Raw genomic sequence first — 18,593 nt, forward strand, 5'->3', positions numbered from 1 at the left:
AGTCGCCTTGTCGCGGGCACTCGGCCGATCCTGGTCAAGCTTGGATCGCCTCTCTATGCGAGGAGGCGGCTCGACTTCTTCCTCATCACTCGAGTCGTCGCTTCCTCCATCCCCTTCACCATCGGAAGTCCACTCGCCACTTTCGCCACCACTCGCCTCGCCTTCCAGAGCTTGCTCTTGCTCCCCGTTGGGCATCGAATACATTTCAATAATGGCCTGAAAGAAAGCAGGAGAACAAAGTCAGTCGACGCAATACAGACAGCTGCGCGAGTGAATTCAGATTACAAGCAAAAACTCAGAATCAGACCTTGCTCTGGTACACGCGACTGGTCGAATGGGGGAACTCTCCTGGCTCCTCTGGGGTTGTCCTTGTTCCCGGTAATGCTCGACGGCCACTTCTCCAGCGTGTCGTCATCGACCTCCTCCGGGTGGATCCGAGTGGAGTCTTCTAGACCCGAATACATCCACATCGGGTGGTCTCGGGCTTGGAGAGGCTGGATGCGCCGCTGAAGGAAGACCTCCAAGAGATCCATACTAGTGACCCCGTCACGAATGAGCTGGACCACTCGGTTGACCAACACCTTCACGTGTGCCTTCTCCTCCGGGAGCACCTTCAAAGGGGAGGGTTTTCCACTCGGTCCATGGTAAAGGGAGGGAGGCCAGTCGATTGCCTTGGCGTTGACTGGTCTTTGCAGTAGAAACCAGGTCGACTGCCATCCGCGAACTGAATCGGGAAGAATCATGACCGGAAAGGAGCTTTTTCCCCTCGTCTGGATGCCAAGACCCCCACACATCTGGATCACTTGGGTCCTCTCGTCACTCGGATTAGCCTTTTTCATGCTGGGAGCGCAAGTGAAATATGCTTGAAAAGACCCCAGTGAGGTCGACAACCCAAGAAATTCTCACACAAGGAAATGAAACGCGGCAAGATAAACGATTGAGTTGGGGGTAAAATGGTGGAGTTGAGCCCCAAAGAAGTTCAGAAACCCTCGGAAGAAAGGATGAGGAGGCAAGGAAAACCACGGTCGACGTGGGTGGCAAGGAAGAACGCGCTCACCCTCCTGGGGTTGCGGCTCGGATTCCTTCCCCGGAAGCCGCGCCGAGTCGTAGGGGATCAGCCCTCCCTCGGCCAGGTCGTCGAGGTCTTCTTGGGAGATCTTCGAGTGGATCCAGTCGCCCTGATCCACCCTTCGGCAAGCCAGTCCGCAAGGAAGATCCTGCGCCCCGGCTCGTCGCCTTCCCCTTCGACTTCACCGTTCGTCTTCTTTGCCCGCTCCAGTGCCGCTGTCTTCTCCTTCGCCATTGTCGCCGACAGAGGCGCGGGAGGCGCGGTGCGCTGGGGCGAGAGCGAGCGCAGCAGAGAGGCGTGAGGAGGAGAAGAGGTAATGGGGCGCACTGTTCGGGGGACTCCGGTCCAACGCCTTATATGAGGCCGCTTCCGAGTGGCTGACTGGTAGGCCCGGACGGCTCCGTCAAATCCTGTAATGATCGCGCGAGCTATACGTGGCAAAAAAGGTGGCATGGGGATCGAGGCAATTCCGCTCTATCCCATCCGATTACTGCGGCCTCCCCCGTCCGCGCGCTTCCCAAAATTCAGATCCCACTAAATCCGCGGGCAGCAAACAAACTTGTCAGACTAAAAGATCTCCTCCGCACCATCACTCAGAGCCTTACAAGTAAAGAAACTCACTCGACGAAGAACTAAGAATGGATCAAGGCGACTGAAAAAGGAAGTTGCTGTCATCACTGGGGTCCGTTGATCCGAAGCAAGATATGCTCACGACATGAAAAACGAGTCGGAGAGGTCCTCAACTCCTTTCCCACTCAAACCTCGATCCATTCGGGGGCTAATGATGAAGCTATGAACCTAGGGTAGGGTCATGGACCTGCCCTAACTGCCCTACCCAAGGACATCTCTAGAAGAAATCACCTTTCAATCGACTTGAAGGTGTCCCACTCGACAGACTCGAAGACACTCGACCAAGAAGCAATCACTCGACCAAGACCCAACCACTCGACGCCCAGGAGGCCTAAGGCGCCCCGCACGCTAATGGTCGGTCATTAAGTAGCTTTTATGGTCATCATAGCACTTTATTACTAGCGTTACCAGAAACGCCCTGCCTTAATGTACATTGAACCCTTCATAACGTGGGCTGGCCGGGGTCCTGGCGCACTCTATATAAGCCACCCCCCTCCTCCGAGACAAGGGTTCGCACCTCTGTAACTCATACACACATAATCCAGTCGACCGCCTCCGGGCTCCGAGACGTAGGGCTTTTACTTCCTCCGAGAAGGGCCTGAACTCATAAACCTTGCGTCCTTACAACCTCTCCATAGCTAAGACCTCGCCTCTCCATACTTACCCCCTACATTACTGCCAGACTTAGAACCACGACAGCGGGGGCTAAGTTCCTGAGTAACATTTTACCGGGAGAGTGATCCCCGATTCGGATCTGTGTGGTCTTGTAACCATTCAAGAAACTTTGTTTTCCTCCTTCTTAGAAACTTAGTTAATGAGATGAGGCAAAGCTTTTGCCCCTATTTCAAAAAAAAATCCTACACTTCCCCAACCCTTTGAATCAAAGAAACCCTTATTTAAATGTTAGTCATTGACAATCATTGAGATCTCGTGTAAACAACTGTATACAACACATATACCTGTGGCCCTAGTATTAAGCCTTTGGGTTTGTTTGTTGTAAAAAATGCCTTTTGGTTTGTTCATTTAAGTGTTGGTCATCGTTGCTACTTCGTATAAGTCGTTAGCCATCCAGAACCTTGCCAGCTACAACAACTTTCACTGATATGGTATCGTGAAGCTCTTGCATGGCGTATGCAGCGTCGTCATTTTTTCTTTGAAGAAGAGGCATAAGTTTTGCCCTATCGATTAATTAAGAAACAAATAAAGTTTGTGTTACAAGCGATATCTTTACATAAAAAAGATTACTCTCCTGGTATTATCGTCCCTAACTTTCTGACACCTGTGGTGACCTAAAGTTGGCCTCGTTTTCGATTACGCTAAGCAAAATAGGTGGAGGGGCGCTCTTATGACAGAAGACACATGTGTTTCTTTCATTCCAAATTATCCCTCACACAAGCATTGTGAGAGACGCCATAGCCTTCCAATTTGGATGTTCATGTTAGAGAGGTTGATCCACCACTCCACGGAGTGATCTAAGTGCCACAAGGAGGTATCGATAGTCCCAAGGAGAAGCCACTCCTTGACTAAGTTCCTGATATGTCTCTGACGTATCTATAATTTTTGATTGTTCCATGCTATTATATTATCTATCTTGAATGTTTTATATGCTATTTTATATTATTTTTTGGGACTAACCTATTAACCTAGTGCCCAGTGTCAGTTGCTATTTTTTTCTTGTTTTTGACTTCTACAGAAAATCAATACCAAACGGAGTCCAAACGGAACAAAACTTTACCATGAATTTTCTTGGACAACAAGACACCTAGGAAGCTTCGGGAGGAGGCCAGAAGACCCACGAGGAGGCCACAAGCCCTAGGGGCGCTCCCCGGGGACGCCCTAGGCTTGTGGGCTCCTCGTTGCTCTCCTAACCCGAACTCCAGCACTATAAATTCCCAAATATCCTCCCTACATCAGAGAGCACATCAAAAATACTTTTCCGCCGACGGAAGCTTCTGTTCTCATGAGATCCCATCTTGGGCCTTTTCCGGCACTCCGTCGGAGGGGGATTCAATTACGGAGGGCCTCTACACCAACCTTGTTGCCCTTCCGATGATACGTGAGTAGTTTACCACAGACCTACGGGTCCATAACTAGTAGCTGGATGGCTTCTTCTCTCTCTTTGATCTTCTTGATGTTCTTGGAGATCTATTCGATGTAATCTTTTTTTGCGACCCGTTTGTTGAGATCCGATGAATTGTGGATTTATGATCAGATTATCTATGAATATTATTTGAGTCTTCTCTGAACTCTTTTATGCATGATTAAGATAGTTTTGTATTTCTCTCCGATCTATCAATTTGGTTTGGCCTACTAGATTGGTTTTTCTTGCAATGGGAGAGGTGCTTTTGATGGGTTCAATCCTGTGTTGTCCTCACCCAGTGACAGTAGGGGTAGCGAGGCACGTATTGTATTGTTGCCATTAAGGATAAAAATATGTTTTTTACCATATTGATTGGATCTATCTCTCTACATCATGTCATCTTGCTTAAGGCGTTACTCTGTTCTTATGAACTTAATACTCTAGATGCAGGCAGGAGCCAGTCGATGTGTGGAGTAATAGTAGTAGATGCAGAATCATTTCGGTCTACTTGTCATGGACGTGATGCATATATTCATGATCATTGCCTTAAATATCGTCATAACTTTGCGCTTTTCTATCAATTGCTCAATAGTAATTTGTTACCCACCGTATGATTTCTTCAAGAGAGAAGCCTCTAGTGAAACCTATGGCCCCCGAGTCTATTTTCCATCATATATTTTCAGATCTATAAAACCAAAAACCCAAAAATACCTTGCTGCAATTTATTTATATTTTCTTTATTTTGCATTTTAATTATTTTTTATATCTATCTCTATCAGATCTCACTCTTGCAAGTGATTGTGAAGGGATTGACAACCCCTTTTTCGCGTTGTGTGCAAGTGATTGTTAGTTTGTACATGTGCATATATTGGGGACTTGCTTGTACCTCCTACTGAATTGATACCTTGGTTCTTAACTAAGGGAAATACTTATCTCTACTTTGTTGCATCACCCTTTCCTCTTCAAGGAAAAAATCAACGCAAGCTCAACAAGTAGCAGTTCCCAAGCCGAAGTGTGAAGCGGCATTTGTAGATGAGATGCGCCCCAGATTGATGCTCCCTTTTGCAAAGTGGGCAAATAATGCAATTTGGCAATCCACGCTTAGCCAAACTATTGATGGTCCACACCCTATCTTAAATAGCCAACAATGTGAAGGACTTGATCTTGGCAGGATCGCAAGCCTTCCAAACGGCATACTCCATAGGGGATAGGATGGTTCCCAAGAATTACTCCTTGTAGGTGGAAGCCGCTGAGTAGTGGCCACTATTCGTATGCTTACAATTCCATACTCCGCGAGGTCGTCAAGATGGAAATGATGTGGAACGCTCCAGAGGTCAATGAATTTGTGGATATGTTCCCATGAGGAATTGGTGGTGAATTTGATTTTGGAGATCCAAGCATTCTACTTGAGAGCCTCGCGCACCTTCCAATTTTTTCGCGTGGACGCGTGTGTGGATGAGCGGTGCAATCTCTTTTGGCTTACACCCATTAACCCAAGGCGAGTCTCAAAAATGGGTCTTTGCACAGTCTGTGTATTGATGTACCAGATCGACTAATGCTCTGAGGTTGATGTGATGTATTCTCAAACTCTATATCATGTCTCCATAAGCTGATGACCATCACACGAGCAAGCAAACCAATCCCACCTAGTAGGAGTTTTGGCACTAGAGGAAGGCGATGAGTCCGCAAGAAATGATGTCTCGAGGAGGAGTACGCCCGGTCTGTCTTGATTTGCTTCATCCATGATTCCCACAGTGTCAGGGGTTCAAATCCCCCCTCGCACACAGCTTCCAAAGGATAACAAAAATATATATCAAAGTTCAGTAATCATCAAACATTGTTGAATTCAAATTCCACTCCTTTCTCATACTACTAGTGAAATAGAAAAATGTAAAGACTACCATTAAAGCAGCCCAAGCAAGACTTATTATATTTGAGTAACAAAGCTGATAATATCCTTGAATTCAGGGGTGAGCTATGGGAGGTATATCTCCATGTGTGTCGAAGAAGCGTCTATCATTATACGATGTTTAGCAACGCAATTTCGGTAGCTGTACTTCTAGCACTACTAACACCAAATAGCACCCCCAACCACCGACGGGTACACAACTTTCTCGGCTCATTCAAAAGGAAGGATACATGATTTTTTTACTAGAATTTGCGCTCGCCCTAAAATAAATTTTCAATCTGGTTTTCCTGCAACTAAAGGAAAAGAGAATGGGAAATTCTTCCTTTTAAGGGTAGGTTCATGTGAGTATGGTACTATAGACCTCAATGCAAAAGTGCAGATGTCAATCCACATAAGAATATGGTCATATAATTAGGCCTGGTGACATCCCATTCGCCCCCATTTCCTCCGCTCACCCCTCGTGATTTGTGCCTTCATCTTCTCGACGATTGATTTGGTATGTTTGTTTTTCAAGAGTGCCAACACCATTGAGCCAATGCAGAAGATGCTTCAGATGCTCCTCGACTACAAGGTTCGCCTCCTTATCTCATGTTGTTTCCATTTGCCATCCAGTGTGCACATTGCAATTTTGTAGCAATCCTTATTGTGTACAATCAAAGTCGTACCTAGTAATGCATGTATGTGCTCCAGTGTCTCCTCCCCCTGGCGATCCTAGCAAACTTGGTGCTTCCATTATACATGCCGGATTTGGAGCTTAACCGATGCATGTCAAGTTTACAGGACAAATTTGTTTATGTTTACCATGCATATCGCAGATTTCCTATACAGTTTTGCCATGCTATCTAAAAAACATGACAAAATTCTGAAATTGTTAGTACTAGTCCATGGAGAAATTAAGAGAAAATTTTCTAAAAAATGACATTTCTTGTAACGTGACAAGGCATTTTTTTTGAAATATAATATGGTAAAATTCAAATTATTTTTGTTTACTCAAACATTACATTTTTAGAGAAAATTTTATTGGCCACATGGCATTTTGAAAAGTTACATGGCAAAATTCAGAAAATTTTGTTTACTCAAACATGGCATATTTAGAGTTTTTTAATAAATTATTGTGTACTGCTCACATTGCAAATTCAGATTCTTTTTTTCTTCTTCTTTTGTCGCTGCAAATGGCAGCAATTTTTAATTTTTTTGCAATGTCATATGGTAAATTTATGATTTTTTTTTCTAAATCATCACTATCGTTTGTGGAAATATACAATGCTCACATGGAATACTTTATATAAATTATTGTAATATCACATCGAAAAATTTAAGATTTTTTTTTCTAAGCCATGTCAATTTTTACAAACGTTTCAACTTTTTGTCACATGAAAAATTTAGAGAATTTTTGTTTTCTAAATTATGGCAACTGTACAACTTTTAAAAATGTCCACATAGTAAGTTTAGTACTTTTGCTCCACAAACCATGACAACCTTTTGTGGAGATATGTAATGGTCGCATGAAATATTTTTTGAGAACAACATTGTAATGTCACATGGCAAATTTAGGAATGTCTTATTTTCTAAATCATGGAAAATTTAAGATTTTTTTTAACTTCGTCACATTGAAAATGTATTGTATTTACCATGGCAATTGTATTTTATATATCTTGGCATTTGGATTTTTCACATATGATGGAAAATGTGTTTTAAGTACCACACCTTTTGTATTGACACCTATGTTTTTGCCATGGACACTCTTTGCCATGGCAAATTTGGTTTGTGATCTGTGTTCACTTTTTTATAAAGTTTTTGCCATGGACCATGGCAATTTTGTTGAACAGAACATGTGTACGTCAGATTTTTTTTGTTTTGCATCGAAGGAAAATGCAGGTAAATTTGTGTTTGCCACGTGGCAAATTTTAGAAAAAATGATCTAGTGACATAGCATTTTCCGAAAAAATTGCGATGTCACTAGTACATTTTTTTGCCATCTCTAATTATAGAAAGTTCTACATTTTGCCTAGATATAGACATCTAAAACTTCTGAATTTTCCATGTCACTCATTCATACCTTTTATTTTCTTTTCTTTGCCATGAATTAGAGAACATCTTTTTTATTTTTTGCCATCATTTTGTATAGGTTTTTATTTAGTTTCTTGCCATGGATCATGAATTTTTTTATGTGCTTGTATTTTCCATGGAGCATGGTAAACTCCCTGATGTGTTTTCATATGACTTATTGGTACTACTAGATGCGAACATTTTGTGTACCAAAATGGCAAACTATATACATTTTCTGATGACAACTCAACATGCCTATTTACCATGCCAATTTTTACACATATTCTATGGCAATTTTTGTAGTAAAATCTCTTCGTTATACTCGTAGGTCCATTTTGTGATTTTTATTACTATCATGACAATTAAAGAATTTCAGTATGTGTTCCTATAGACAATTGGCCAATTCATGCTATATAACCCAGCAAAACTATTTTTTTTTTGTTTGATGGCAAGTGTTTCTGTTTTATTTTTCATTTTTTGTGATTCTGGTTTTTGGACTGCTCGTGTTTCTTGCTTGCCATTTTATTATAAAATGTGGAAATTTTTATTTGACACATATTTTAAGGTTTGAATTATTGTGGTGTCAGAATACGTGTCAAATAAAATATGGAGTAGAAGAGAAAGGAGAAACAAGTGCTCTGAAAATGGGTGAACTGCTGAAGGAGAAGGTAAAAAAAAATCGATGCTCAAGAAAATAGGTGGGTATTCAAATGGCAAGTTGGTGAGACGAGTGCCTTTGAAAATACGACGGTTGCGCTCCTTCTAGATAGTGTAGAGGAAGCGGACCTGACTTTTGGCCGGGCCCAAGTGGCGGTCGGTATTGGTTGATTTGTACTATTTTAGTTGGTCACTTGGCGGTTGTTTTTTTTGACTTAGCAAAACATGCACTTTCTTTAGGCCTTGGACGCCATGTGTGGCTAGGTAATCCCCATAATCCAAGATGTATTCCACGAACTGTGGTCTTTGATCGTTAATAAAGCTTGGATTATCCCTCAAAAAAAAACTTGGCGGTTTTTGCCACGTTTTCCAAAAAAAACATGAAACCTTTGTACATAAACCCTCTTGTTGGTTACTGTCGGTTGCTTGAGAAAAGAAAATAGGAGCTCAAAAAATGTTAGACTGCTGGACATGTTCTAACCAAATACGCAGGCCCAGATCACGTGAGACATGTGGAAAACGCAGGCCCAATTCACTGGGGGGAAAACATTTTATTTCGTACTACAAGGCAGAGGACGCCGCGGAAAAATATTTCCCCGTTTCCCTCGCCGAGAAATCCCTTCCTCGAGCACGCGCGAGCAAATCCGTTGCAAGCATCACCGCAGGTGACTAAAAGAAAACTATTCGAGTTCTTGGTCTCAGATCTTTGCCGCATTCGAATCTGTTCCACCAGTAGGGGCGGCGATCTGTTTCGAATCTGTTCTTGATGTAAGTACGAATTAATTGCTGTTTATAGATTTCCGTGGTTAGTATCATGTGCGGACGTTTCGTCGGGATCTGATCTGACACTAGAGACTGGGGATTGAACTGCGGCTCCTAGGTTGCTTTCTGAGTTCGTACGCCGGACTAGCATAAGAGGCGATGTCATGTCGGGCCGTTAGACCTACACATGCTTCAAGCCGACTAGCCGAGTTACAAGATTGATGTAATTCAGGATTTGTTTTCACATTATTGGCTTCCTGACGAGGCTCTGCATTTGATATCTGGGGTATTTATTTCGTTTGAGTAAACAGCAGTTGCAAACTTTAGAGAGGGACGCATGTGAGGTTCAGGTTGATCCTTCTAATGCCTAGGCTTCCTACTCGGTGCTTATCGTGTGCTCGGCATTTCTTGTGAACATTTGGTTAGTGGTATTTATCTGTAAAGCTGTGCTGAAAAAATTTAAATTAAGCTATCTGTAGATCTATGCTTATGGATGCCATAATTTGTTCAAATATTTAGGTATTCAAGGGAAACTTTTTTTTTTTTTGAGAAAAAGGCCCTGTGTCTCAATGCATTTATAGAAGAAGTTTGTGTGAAACTAGACTAGCTACTTGCGATTGGTCATTGCATCATCACTAGACACTGCGACTGGGCTAACCTACGGGCTGATGAACGATGATAAGATATCATGATATTTCTCCCTCTCTTTCGAATTAGCTTTACAGTACATGTTCTGTTCAACATCGTCACATTCTGTTGTAAGTTGGCATATGGCTGCTAGTCATATCTGGGTCGTGGTGATCCATCTACTGTACTTTTTCTACAATGTTTGTGTCATATATAAAATCATGGATGGACATTATGAAATCAGTTTCATAGGGTTTTTCTTTGTATATAAGAGCAATGGTGGGCTATAATGTCAGGATTCTAAGGGATGCAGTTAAAGTGGTATGTAGTTTGTAGATGACATGACCATTCACAATTCATATCTTGTTGTCTGACTATTGGTTTGAACAATCTTTGTTTATTCAGCCGTGATGGCAGCAATGAACATTGATCTGGGAGGATTGGCAGGCAGGCCTACTACTTCACAGGTGGATCCTTTTCAAAGTGCTTTGTATGGAGCTGGACCTGGACTCATCCGAAGTGGACTAGGAGTGTACAGTGAGAAGTTTTCAGGTTCAAGCTCCGACTTTATGCAAAGCAATGTAAGCATGGATGCATTTCATTCATAGATATACCTGTTGTTTGATTTTCGAAAAACTATTCAATGTAAGTTTTGCTTGATTGCGTATACAGATCACCCAATATTTGTCCAATCCACAATATTACTTTCAAGTGAACAACCAGTATGTGAGGAACAAGCTGAAGGTTGTCTTGTTTCCTTTTCTGCATCGGGTAAGGACTGACCGCCTCCTTTTTCTCAAGAACCTCTTTCGTGTCGGACCTGCAGATTGTGAGGTCTCACTCAATCCTTATATCGTTTCTCTTCCTTCAGGGACACTGGACTAGGATAACTGAGCCAGTGGGAGGAAGGCTGTCATACAAACCTCCAGTTCAAGACATCAATGCTCCAGATCTGTACATCCCTCTGATGGCTTTTGCCACCTACATTGTTGTTGCTGGATATGCCTTGGGTGTTCTTGGAAGGTAACTGCACACCCAGGACAACTTTTGATTGTTGTACTTGTAGGACTCTAGAAGAAATGTGCAGTATGACTCTATGAGCAGTGTAATATATGTATCACTTGGTTGTATATATGTGTCACTTCATTATAGTGCTGTAGGGCAAGTGGTTCTGTTTGTTTCTTAAGTTTAGTTCCCCCAGCTACAAGTATTGTGGTACAGAGGGAGTAAAATGCAGATACTAGCGAAAGGTTGAAGGGTAGAGATTAACTTTTGTGATGCACTATTTTATTTCTCTAGAGGAAAACAGTGTTCCTTAATGTTCAGGATATCCTTAATGCTTCAGTGGTGCTTGTCTGATTATTAACATTGTTCCTGAATGCAGGTTTACCCCGGAGGCACTGACTATACAGTTCACAAAAGGGTTACTCGATTGGTTTATGCAAGTCATCCTCATTAAAGCACTACTTTACTCACTGGGAAGTGGTGAATCGCCGTTGCTTGACATTGTGGCATATGCCGGCTATGGGTTTGCCGGTACCTCACTTGCGATGCTTGTCCGCATCTTCTGGAGCTACTCATACTATTTTGTGCTGCCATGGTTCTGTATCTGCACTGGAGTGTTCCTGGTTAAGACGATGAAGAGGGTTCTGCAGGGTGCATCGAGGACTTATGAGAGACATCCTAGCAGGAACCACTACCTTCTTCTATTCCTCGCGGCCGCGCAATTCCCCATGCTTTTTTGGCTAGGCAACATCAAGGGCTGATGTTTCAGTCTTGTCTCGGAACAGGGATACCTTTTTTCCTTTTCTTTTCTTCAAGGCGGAGGCTAAAACTCGATCAGAATAAAGTTTGAGGTTTTGTCTTACTGATGAACTTTTGTAGTAGCCTTGTCTATAGTTCAGGCTCTTATTGGAGTGGTAAATTTCTTGATAGAGGACCTAAAAAATATGCAGTCAATGTTATCTTATTGGTCTGCAAAGGATGTTACTTTCTCATGATTTATGACTAGCTGAAGACAAATGCATACATTGAATTTTGAATATTGGATAGTAACTTATCCTAAAAGTACATCTTCAATTGTCCATATTTGTGCCGTCTGCTAATATATTTGCAGCTGTTATCTTGTAGGCTAACTTGCTAAGGCCTGCGTAACCTGAATCTATCTTGGGTAACTAAATTTACTAATTGAATCAAATTGATCATTGTTCCCTAACATGTGGTTTGGCATCAATCTTGATCAAGTTATTTGCCACGTCACGGTGCTTTCAAGTGACTTGGTACTGCCAATGTGACAAAGGCATACTAAGGAAGCACACCGACAGTGAAATTTGCATACAAACGCCTTTATTTATTCACCCTTCACATTTTTCTTTCTTGTTATTATTCACCTCCAAGGTTATTATTCATTCACCTTACCGTTGTTCTGTAGTATCTGTTCGACAAATGAGAGATAAGCATTTCTTTGCCTCTGATTTATGAACTTGTGTTAGTTGATCTTTGGCCGAATATCTATGAAACATCCAGATGGGTTTCCCTGAATTATGACTCATTGCTCTTATGAGAAATGCCCAACAAAGTTCAGTTTTAGTTCACTAATACTTTCCCCTCTGGCAGGTAGAACTGAATGAATTGCTGACATAATTTTCAGCCAAATCTTGCTGCTGCTGCTCTTGCCATGTGGTATGTTCTCCTAAACCATTATACACACTTAATTTGAACCCAGGAAGGATATCCTGTGACTTCAAAAAGGTAAAAATAAATAAATCATGATGAATTAGTGCTCAAACCAAAGGATTATTGCATAAGTGGAGCACAATGGATGAATACTTACTCGAAGACATGTAATAGCTACAAGGCATGATTGAAGTCTAGCTACACCATCTAGAGGTACACAATGGCTCAACAATTAGCATTGGTGAAAAGTAAAAAAAAATCATTTCGAAGCTGCAGCCTATCAGAATATCACTCTATCTCAAGATTAGCACCACCTGGCAACAGAGTGCTCCCGTCGACCGAAGAGGTCAACGGTGATGAACAGTTGGAGCTTTTAGGAGCAGGTAGAGTGTCGACCTCAACCACGCCCTCCAGCATCTGCACCACCTGGTGCATTGTCGGACGGAGCGAAGGATTCTGCTCAATGCACCAGAGTGCAACACGCATGAACCTCTCCACTCTGACCAAATCCTCAATGGTGTCGTCATCATTATGCAACAAAACCTTAATCTTGCCATGACAGACCAACTGACCAGCACACCAAAACAGTGTGACTGAATCGTCACCATCCAGCCCGGTCACCGGCTCCTGGCACTTCCGGCAGCATATCATCTCTAGTAGCACAACGCCGAAGCTGTAAACATCAACCTTGGTGTCAATGCGCCTATCACTTTGGAACCACTCGGGGGCAATATAGCCCCTTGTGCCCCTGATGTTAGTCACCGTGGTGTGCATCTGCTGGTCACTAAGAAGCTTTGCAATCCCAAAATCAGTAATCTTCGGATTTTTCTTGTCATCTAACAATATATTGTCAGGCTTGATGTCACAATGAATGATTGGATAATTGCATTCTTCGTGTAAGTACTCTAGGCCCTTGGCAATACCGAGTGCTGCCTTGGCACGCCAACTCCACATTGGTCGCTTAGGCTGGAAAAGGAAGCTCCGAAGGGAACCACCTGGCATGAACTCGAACACCAACATCCGTTGCTCCTGCTCTTTGCAGTAACCAACCATGCGGACCAGGTTCCTGTGGTGGATCTGGCCGATGGACTGTACCTCATTCGCGAACTCCCTCTCGCTGTAACCATTGGAGCTGATGAGCTTCTTCACCGCTATGTCAGGAGAGTGTAGCGACTTTAACACCCCATGGTAGACCTCGCCAAAGCCACCTCTGCCTAACAACTTACAAAAGCCATTGGTGGCTCTGTAAAGCTCTTTTGCAGTGTAAGCCCTCACAAAGTCATGGTTGGCGTTCTTCTTCCTAAGGTACCAATGTAACATGAGACTACTTATTGCGGATAGCAACACGAACCCCGAGCAACCGAGTAATACATAAGGCAATATCCTTCTCGGTGGCACCAGCTCGAAGGGATTACTCGTCCGTACCTTTATCAATGCCTTCATGGCGACGTCTCCTCCTTGCCGTCCAAATCCTGCCAATGACACCATCTTGGCACAATAACTGTCATCATACATAGCAGCGGCGCAGAGGCAGTCCTTTAGGCAAGAGTCTGCACACTGGTCCTCTGTGGTGTGCGAATATCCTTCATATGGCGAGTTTCCCCAAGTGGTGTTCGGGAGCGTGACAACCCCAAACTCGGCGGAGCGGTTCTTCCCGTCACAACTCTGCGACATGAACCCCTGTGTGCAGCCCATGTACCTGAGCTGAGAATCGACATAGGAGTAGCCGCTTGGGCACTCACAATCGAGCCGGTCGTTAGGACCATACACACAGTATGAGTTGGGGCCACACAAACCTTGCATAGAGGTTTTTATCTTGCAACCTTCGGTTGGGAACTGTCCCGTGACTGCCCACGACAAGTTTCTCCTTCCCATGGCGTTCTTCGGCCGGGTGTACATGCGGAAGATGCCATCTGGATCGAGTGATGCGTGCTGGTGGTAACCAAACCTAGACTTTGGATGCGGGGGTATCAGGTCAACCACAGTGCTGTCATTGCTCTGATAGTACAGATGGCCCGATGAGTCAAAAAAAATAGTCATGTTGCCGACCTGGTTGTCCGGCTGGTAGGTGTTAGTGCTCCAATATGCGTTGTGCGAATCCAGGTTGCCGGTGGCAAGGTTTGTGAGGTACAAGACGATGTTACCATCGCCTTGCACCTGCAGGCTGTAGCGGCCGGGGAAGAAGACCGTGTCGGAGTGCCTGGACAGAAGAGCCTTTCCAGAGCCCAACGATTGACCTGGGAGGAGTGTGTCAGTTGGGTGCTGGAAGCTCTCCCAGGTGATGGGCATTCCCCCGGTGGCGAGTAACTGGAGGTTGCCTGAGTCTTGCAGCGCGAGAATTGAGCCGGCTTGTAGGCTAGGGTATGGGTTCGTCCATATTATGCTACCGGTGTTGTCAGTGAGGGAGAGCTGGGGACCGATGCTGAACACGGACAACTCCGTGGCCATTACGGCCGAGCCTGAACCCAGGTTCTTGGCATACCACACCACCTTCTCCTGTGCAGGGTCGGGTGCCTGGGTGAAGTTGAGGTTGAACCAGACAGCAAGGAGGAACTGGCTGGGGTCAGAGTCGAGGGCCCGGAAGCCGAAGGCAAATTCCCCTGACGGGGAGGTGATGTAGCCAGGGGGGCTGAGTGTCAATCCGGTTGTGAGCCTCTGCGCTGCAAGCAGATGAGGCTGGTGGAGCAAGAGCGCAAGGAACGAAGCAAGGTGGAGAACAAAAGATAGTGGCTTCATTTGTGATTAGCTTCTTGCTGATCCTGGCTTTATTTCTGATTAGCTTCTTGCTGATCCTGGCTTTATTTCTGATTAGCTTCTTGCATGATCAGCGTGCCATTGTGGTGTATATAAACATGATACGATCCAGGCATCCAGCAAGTCTTTGGGTGCCTCGTCACCTAATGTGGCTTTTAGACTTAGTGCTGGTCTACGCTGAACGGAAACAAATTCTCATGCCCTAGACTTAGTGGCACGGCATGCTTTCCTTGGGTGGTTGGCGAATGTCAAATTGTCAAAAGGCCAGGAGGAATTCCGCTGGACCTTCCGTCAAAATGGTAAGTTCTCAGTCATCTCAGTGTATCTGACAGCTGCCGTAAAGTTTAAGGTACCGATTAGCTTAATATAAGCCATTGTTCGACCGCACAATTTGCTGACCGAAAGGAAGCTGAACATTTCAAATTTGCTCACTGACAGGAAGCTGAACATTTCCTCTCACGTTTTAGTTTGCTCAGTACGCACGCTTGCAGATGGATGACTTTATTGACTGTAGAAGGTAATATCAGGTATCAACAACTCATTTCCTATGTTAAATTTACCTCACTCTCGTTACAGATTTGGATGTGTTCTCTGTGTGTACGGAGTAGTGTTTTCTAGCGTCTGATGTAAAGAAAGTGTATCAACTGATCGTGGACGGACTAAGCAAGTTTTGTCAGGTTTGGCAGAAGTGCTTTGGTCTTCTCGCCATTCCAAACATGGCACCACTGATCATGGACACACTTGAGAATTGGTGGTGGACAAGGAGCGGACCGGTCTCAGTTAAGGAAAAATAGTTACTCTTTCAATACGGTTCCTCCGACAGGGCGTTTTGGCTCCCGGGCTCATCTGAGCCCGGGAGTGAACAGTAAGTTCGCCAAAAATAGTAAAGTAATTCAAAAAAATCAATTTATTTTGTGGTGAAAGATGCTTGATTTCGTGATGTCCGTTCGAAAATTCAGCGCGTTTGAACATTTGACGAGCTTTGAGCAAAAAAGACAAATTTTGGGCCTGTGAAAAAGTTTATTGTTTTGCACTGTTCGGACCTGATTTTGTCTCTTTTGCTGAGAGCTCGTCAGATATCTGAATGAGCTGAAACTTGGCATGGACATCACGCACTTGAGAGGTACGAATGAAAGAGTCACTCAGATCCACTACTTAATAAAATCGATTTTATTAAGTAGTGGATCTGAGTGACTCTTTCATTCGTACCTCGCATCTTTCACCACAATTTTTTTTTGAATTTTTTAGATTTTTTCTATTTTTTTTGAATTTACTGTTCACAGGGTGTAGATGAGTTCGGGAGCCGAATTGGATATTCGGGTTCCTCCTACCTTCTCTTCTCACATGCGAGGTACGAATGAAAGAGTCACTCAGATCCACTACTTAATAAAATCAACGGTTGAGATCTATTAGATACTCTTATTTTTCATGTGAAAAGGGAAGGTAAGAGGGACCATGTTAAAAATGCTCGGTGAGGTTTTGACTGGAGTTTATGGAAGCATCACCGATCACGATTATGCTTGTATGCTGCAGTTTATGTAAGCAGAGGAATGCGCGCGTGTTTGGCAATGTTTCCCAACAGCGTTCTGTCAATGGTCTTTGTGTGCAGATTGTTGAGGAACTCGAGCAAGTACTTAGTGGGTAGCTAGCCCTCTTCTGCTGTTGTTCCCTGGTGTTTTGGTGTCCTTGCTCTGGTCGCTGGCGCCCTGAGAAGGATGGTGTATCTTTACGCTGCTTTCTTGTATAAAGAAAAGAAATGGTATGCATTTTACGTACTCTTGAAGAAGAAAGAATAAAGGTGTATGAACCCTTGTATCTGGATCTTTCGCGCATCACAGCACACCACCTTTGTAAAATGGACCCGAGCCCACGTCATCGCACAAAAATCGTACAATTTTGTCATCTAAGTCTAGATCATTACAGTTCAGGTGGGTGACTGCAATTGGCGACAACCGAAGTCCAGGAAAAAGGATCGTCGTCTAAGTATAGATAGATCGCTACAATTTTGCATCGCCATGTTGAAAATTATATGGATCACCTGATGTGGCATCTATCTGTCACGCGGGTGATGATGTTAGCAATGTGGGTGCTAGCTAGCCCACTTTGACGGACATCGCTCACATGCATAAACCAGCAAGAAGACCGAGTTTACCCCCATAGGTTGTACTCGCAGACTCATCATCATAGATTAGATAGCTTTAGGGTTGTACAGGTAGATTCATTGGCATCAAGGTTTGTGGGCGTCACATGTGAGCTTGGTGTAATATATCAGTTGTCTTCTAATATCCTAATTAAGTTATAGATCACATAAATAAAATATGGCATGTTTTTACATGACTACATTGACAAAACATATATCTGGATTGGTCCTAGATAGTAGCTCAATTTATAGAACCAACAAATGTGTTATTGATTCACACTTTCAGTATGGAAATGACCATGCATTAAAATTAGATGCCTAAAGTTAGTTCAACATGCAGCGCGTATAGGTAGAGGCGTCATACATATAGGATGGACCTGTACCAAAGAGTTCACACTATATGAATGATCGATCTCAATTTAATTTGTTGAGAAGCATCGATTACGACTAGAGCGTTTGGTTGCCCACGAACTCTGACGGGACAAATCTAGGCTGCTTGGTTACTTGGGCTGCATTGAGAAAGTGGCCCACACTAAACTCAAAGCAGTCGAGAGCCTAATCCAGGAGGAACACTCACGGCCCATGGCCAGACCCTGGAGGGACTCTCAAATTGACGGTTTCAAGGGAGCCATGCTCCAGCTAGCGCAAAAAATGACTTACGTTCCTAGGTGGTGATTTTGACGGTGTGAATGCCTTCCTTGATCTTCTTAAGGTAATCCATTTTAATCTATACAATGGTGTTTCGATTTGAGATAAGCTCTACACGGAAAAGATGCGCATTGACGTTGTGATTTCATTCCTGTGATTGCTACTAGTTTATTGATTGCTGATCATCAATTTTATGTTTATGTTTGGAAATTCTTTAGACGAATTTTATCAAATTCGCCGCACACGACCGACCATTTAAAATTTGGTTTGACGAGTGGCTTCATCTTGCCGTTTTGCACAATTATTGCGGCTTAACTTTTTTGTTTCAACGGACATATGCGAATAGATATATATCTCCCTGTTGTATTTGTACTATAACGTGTCCATGTGTGCTTGTCATGTGAATGTGTTCATGCGTGCCTGTTGTGTGGCCACCATTTCAGAAAGTTGTTCCAAGTGTGATGGTGTGATGTAAATTCATCATGTATACAAAGGTAAGAGTAACTATCTGCACATGTGTAACCAAACAACCAAACATTACATTTTGGGAGCATAGAGATGCAACCAAACGTCATGGTTAGCATTTTTGCTC

The 18,593-nt window shown here is 43.6% G+C and overlaps 2 protein-coding genes across 4 annotated transcripts; one reads left to right on the forward strand and one right to left on the reverse strand.

Moving 5' to 3' along the window:
* Window positions 1–8,926: 8,926 nt before the first annotated feature.
* Window positions 8,927–11,805, forward strand: LOC125525615 (protein YIF1B-like). Of its 3 annotated transcripts, none has more exons than XM_048690627.1 (5): window positions 8,927–9,059; window positions 10,189–10,364; window positions 10,456–10,554; window positions 10,655–10,806; window positions 11,168–11,803. In XM_048690627.1, the coding sequence occupies exons 2-5, from the start codon at window positions 10,194–10,196 to the stop codon at window positions 11,547–11,549; spliced, it is 804 nt and encodes a 267-aa protein (XP_048546584.1). In that variant the 5' UTR covers window positions 8,927–9,059; window positions 10,189–10,193; the 3' UTR covers window positions 11,550–11,803. The 3 variants fall into 3 exon arrangements, with proteins under 3 accessions (XP_048546584.1, XP_048546583.1, XP_048546585.1); XM_048690626.1 differs by having other exon boundaries at window positions 8,983–9,162; window positions 11,168–11,805; XM_048690628.1 differs by lacking the exon at window positions 8,927–9,059 and adding an exon at window positions 9,201–10,104 and having other exon boundaries at window positions 11,168–11,805.
* A 226-nt stretch (window positions 11,806–12,031) lies between these two features.
* On the reverse strand, window positions 12,032–16,323 carry LOC125525614 (G-type lectin S-receptor-like serine/threonine-protein kinase LECRK3). The gene has a single exon (XM_048690625.1). The coding sequence runs from the start codon at window positions 15,193–15,195 to the stop codon at window positions 12,748–12,750; it is 2,448 nt and encodes an 815-aa protein (XP_048546582.1). The 5' UTR covers window positions 15,196–16,323; the 3' UTR covers window positions 12,032–12,747.
* Window positions 16,324–18,593: the final 2,270 nt, after the last annotated feature.

This window comes from Triticum urartu, chromosome 7, assembly GCF_003073215.2.
Source record: "Triticum urartu cultivar G1812 chromosome 7, Tu2.1, whole genome shotgun sequence".
NCBI classification, from domain to species: Eukaryota; Viridiplantae; Streptophyta; class Magnoliopsida; order Poales; family Poaceae; genus Triticum; species Triticum urartu.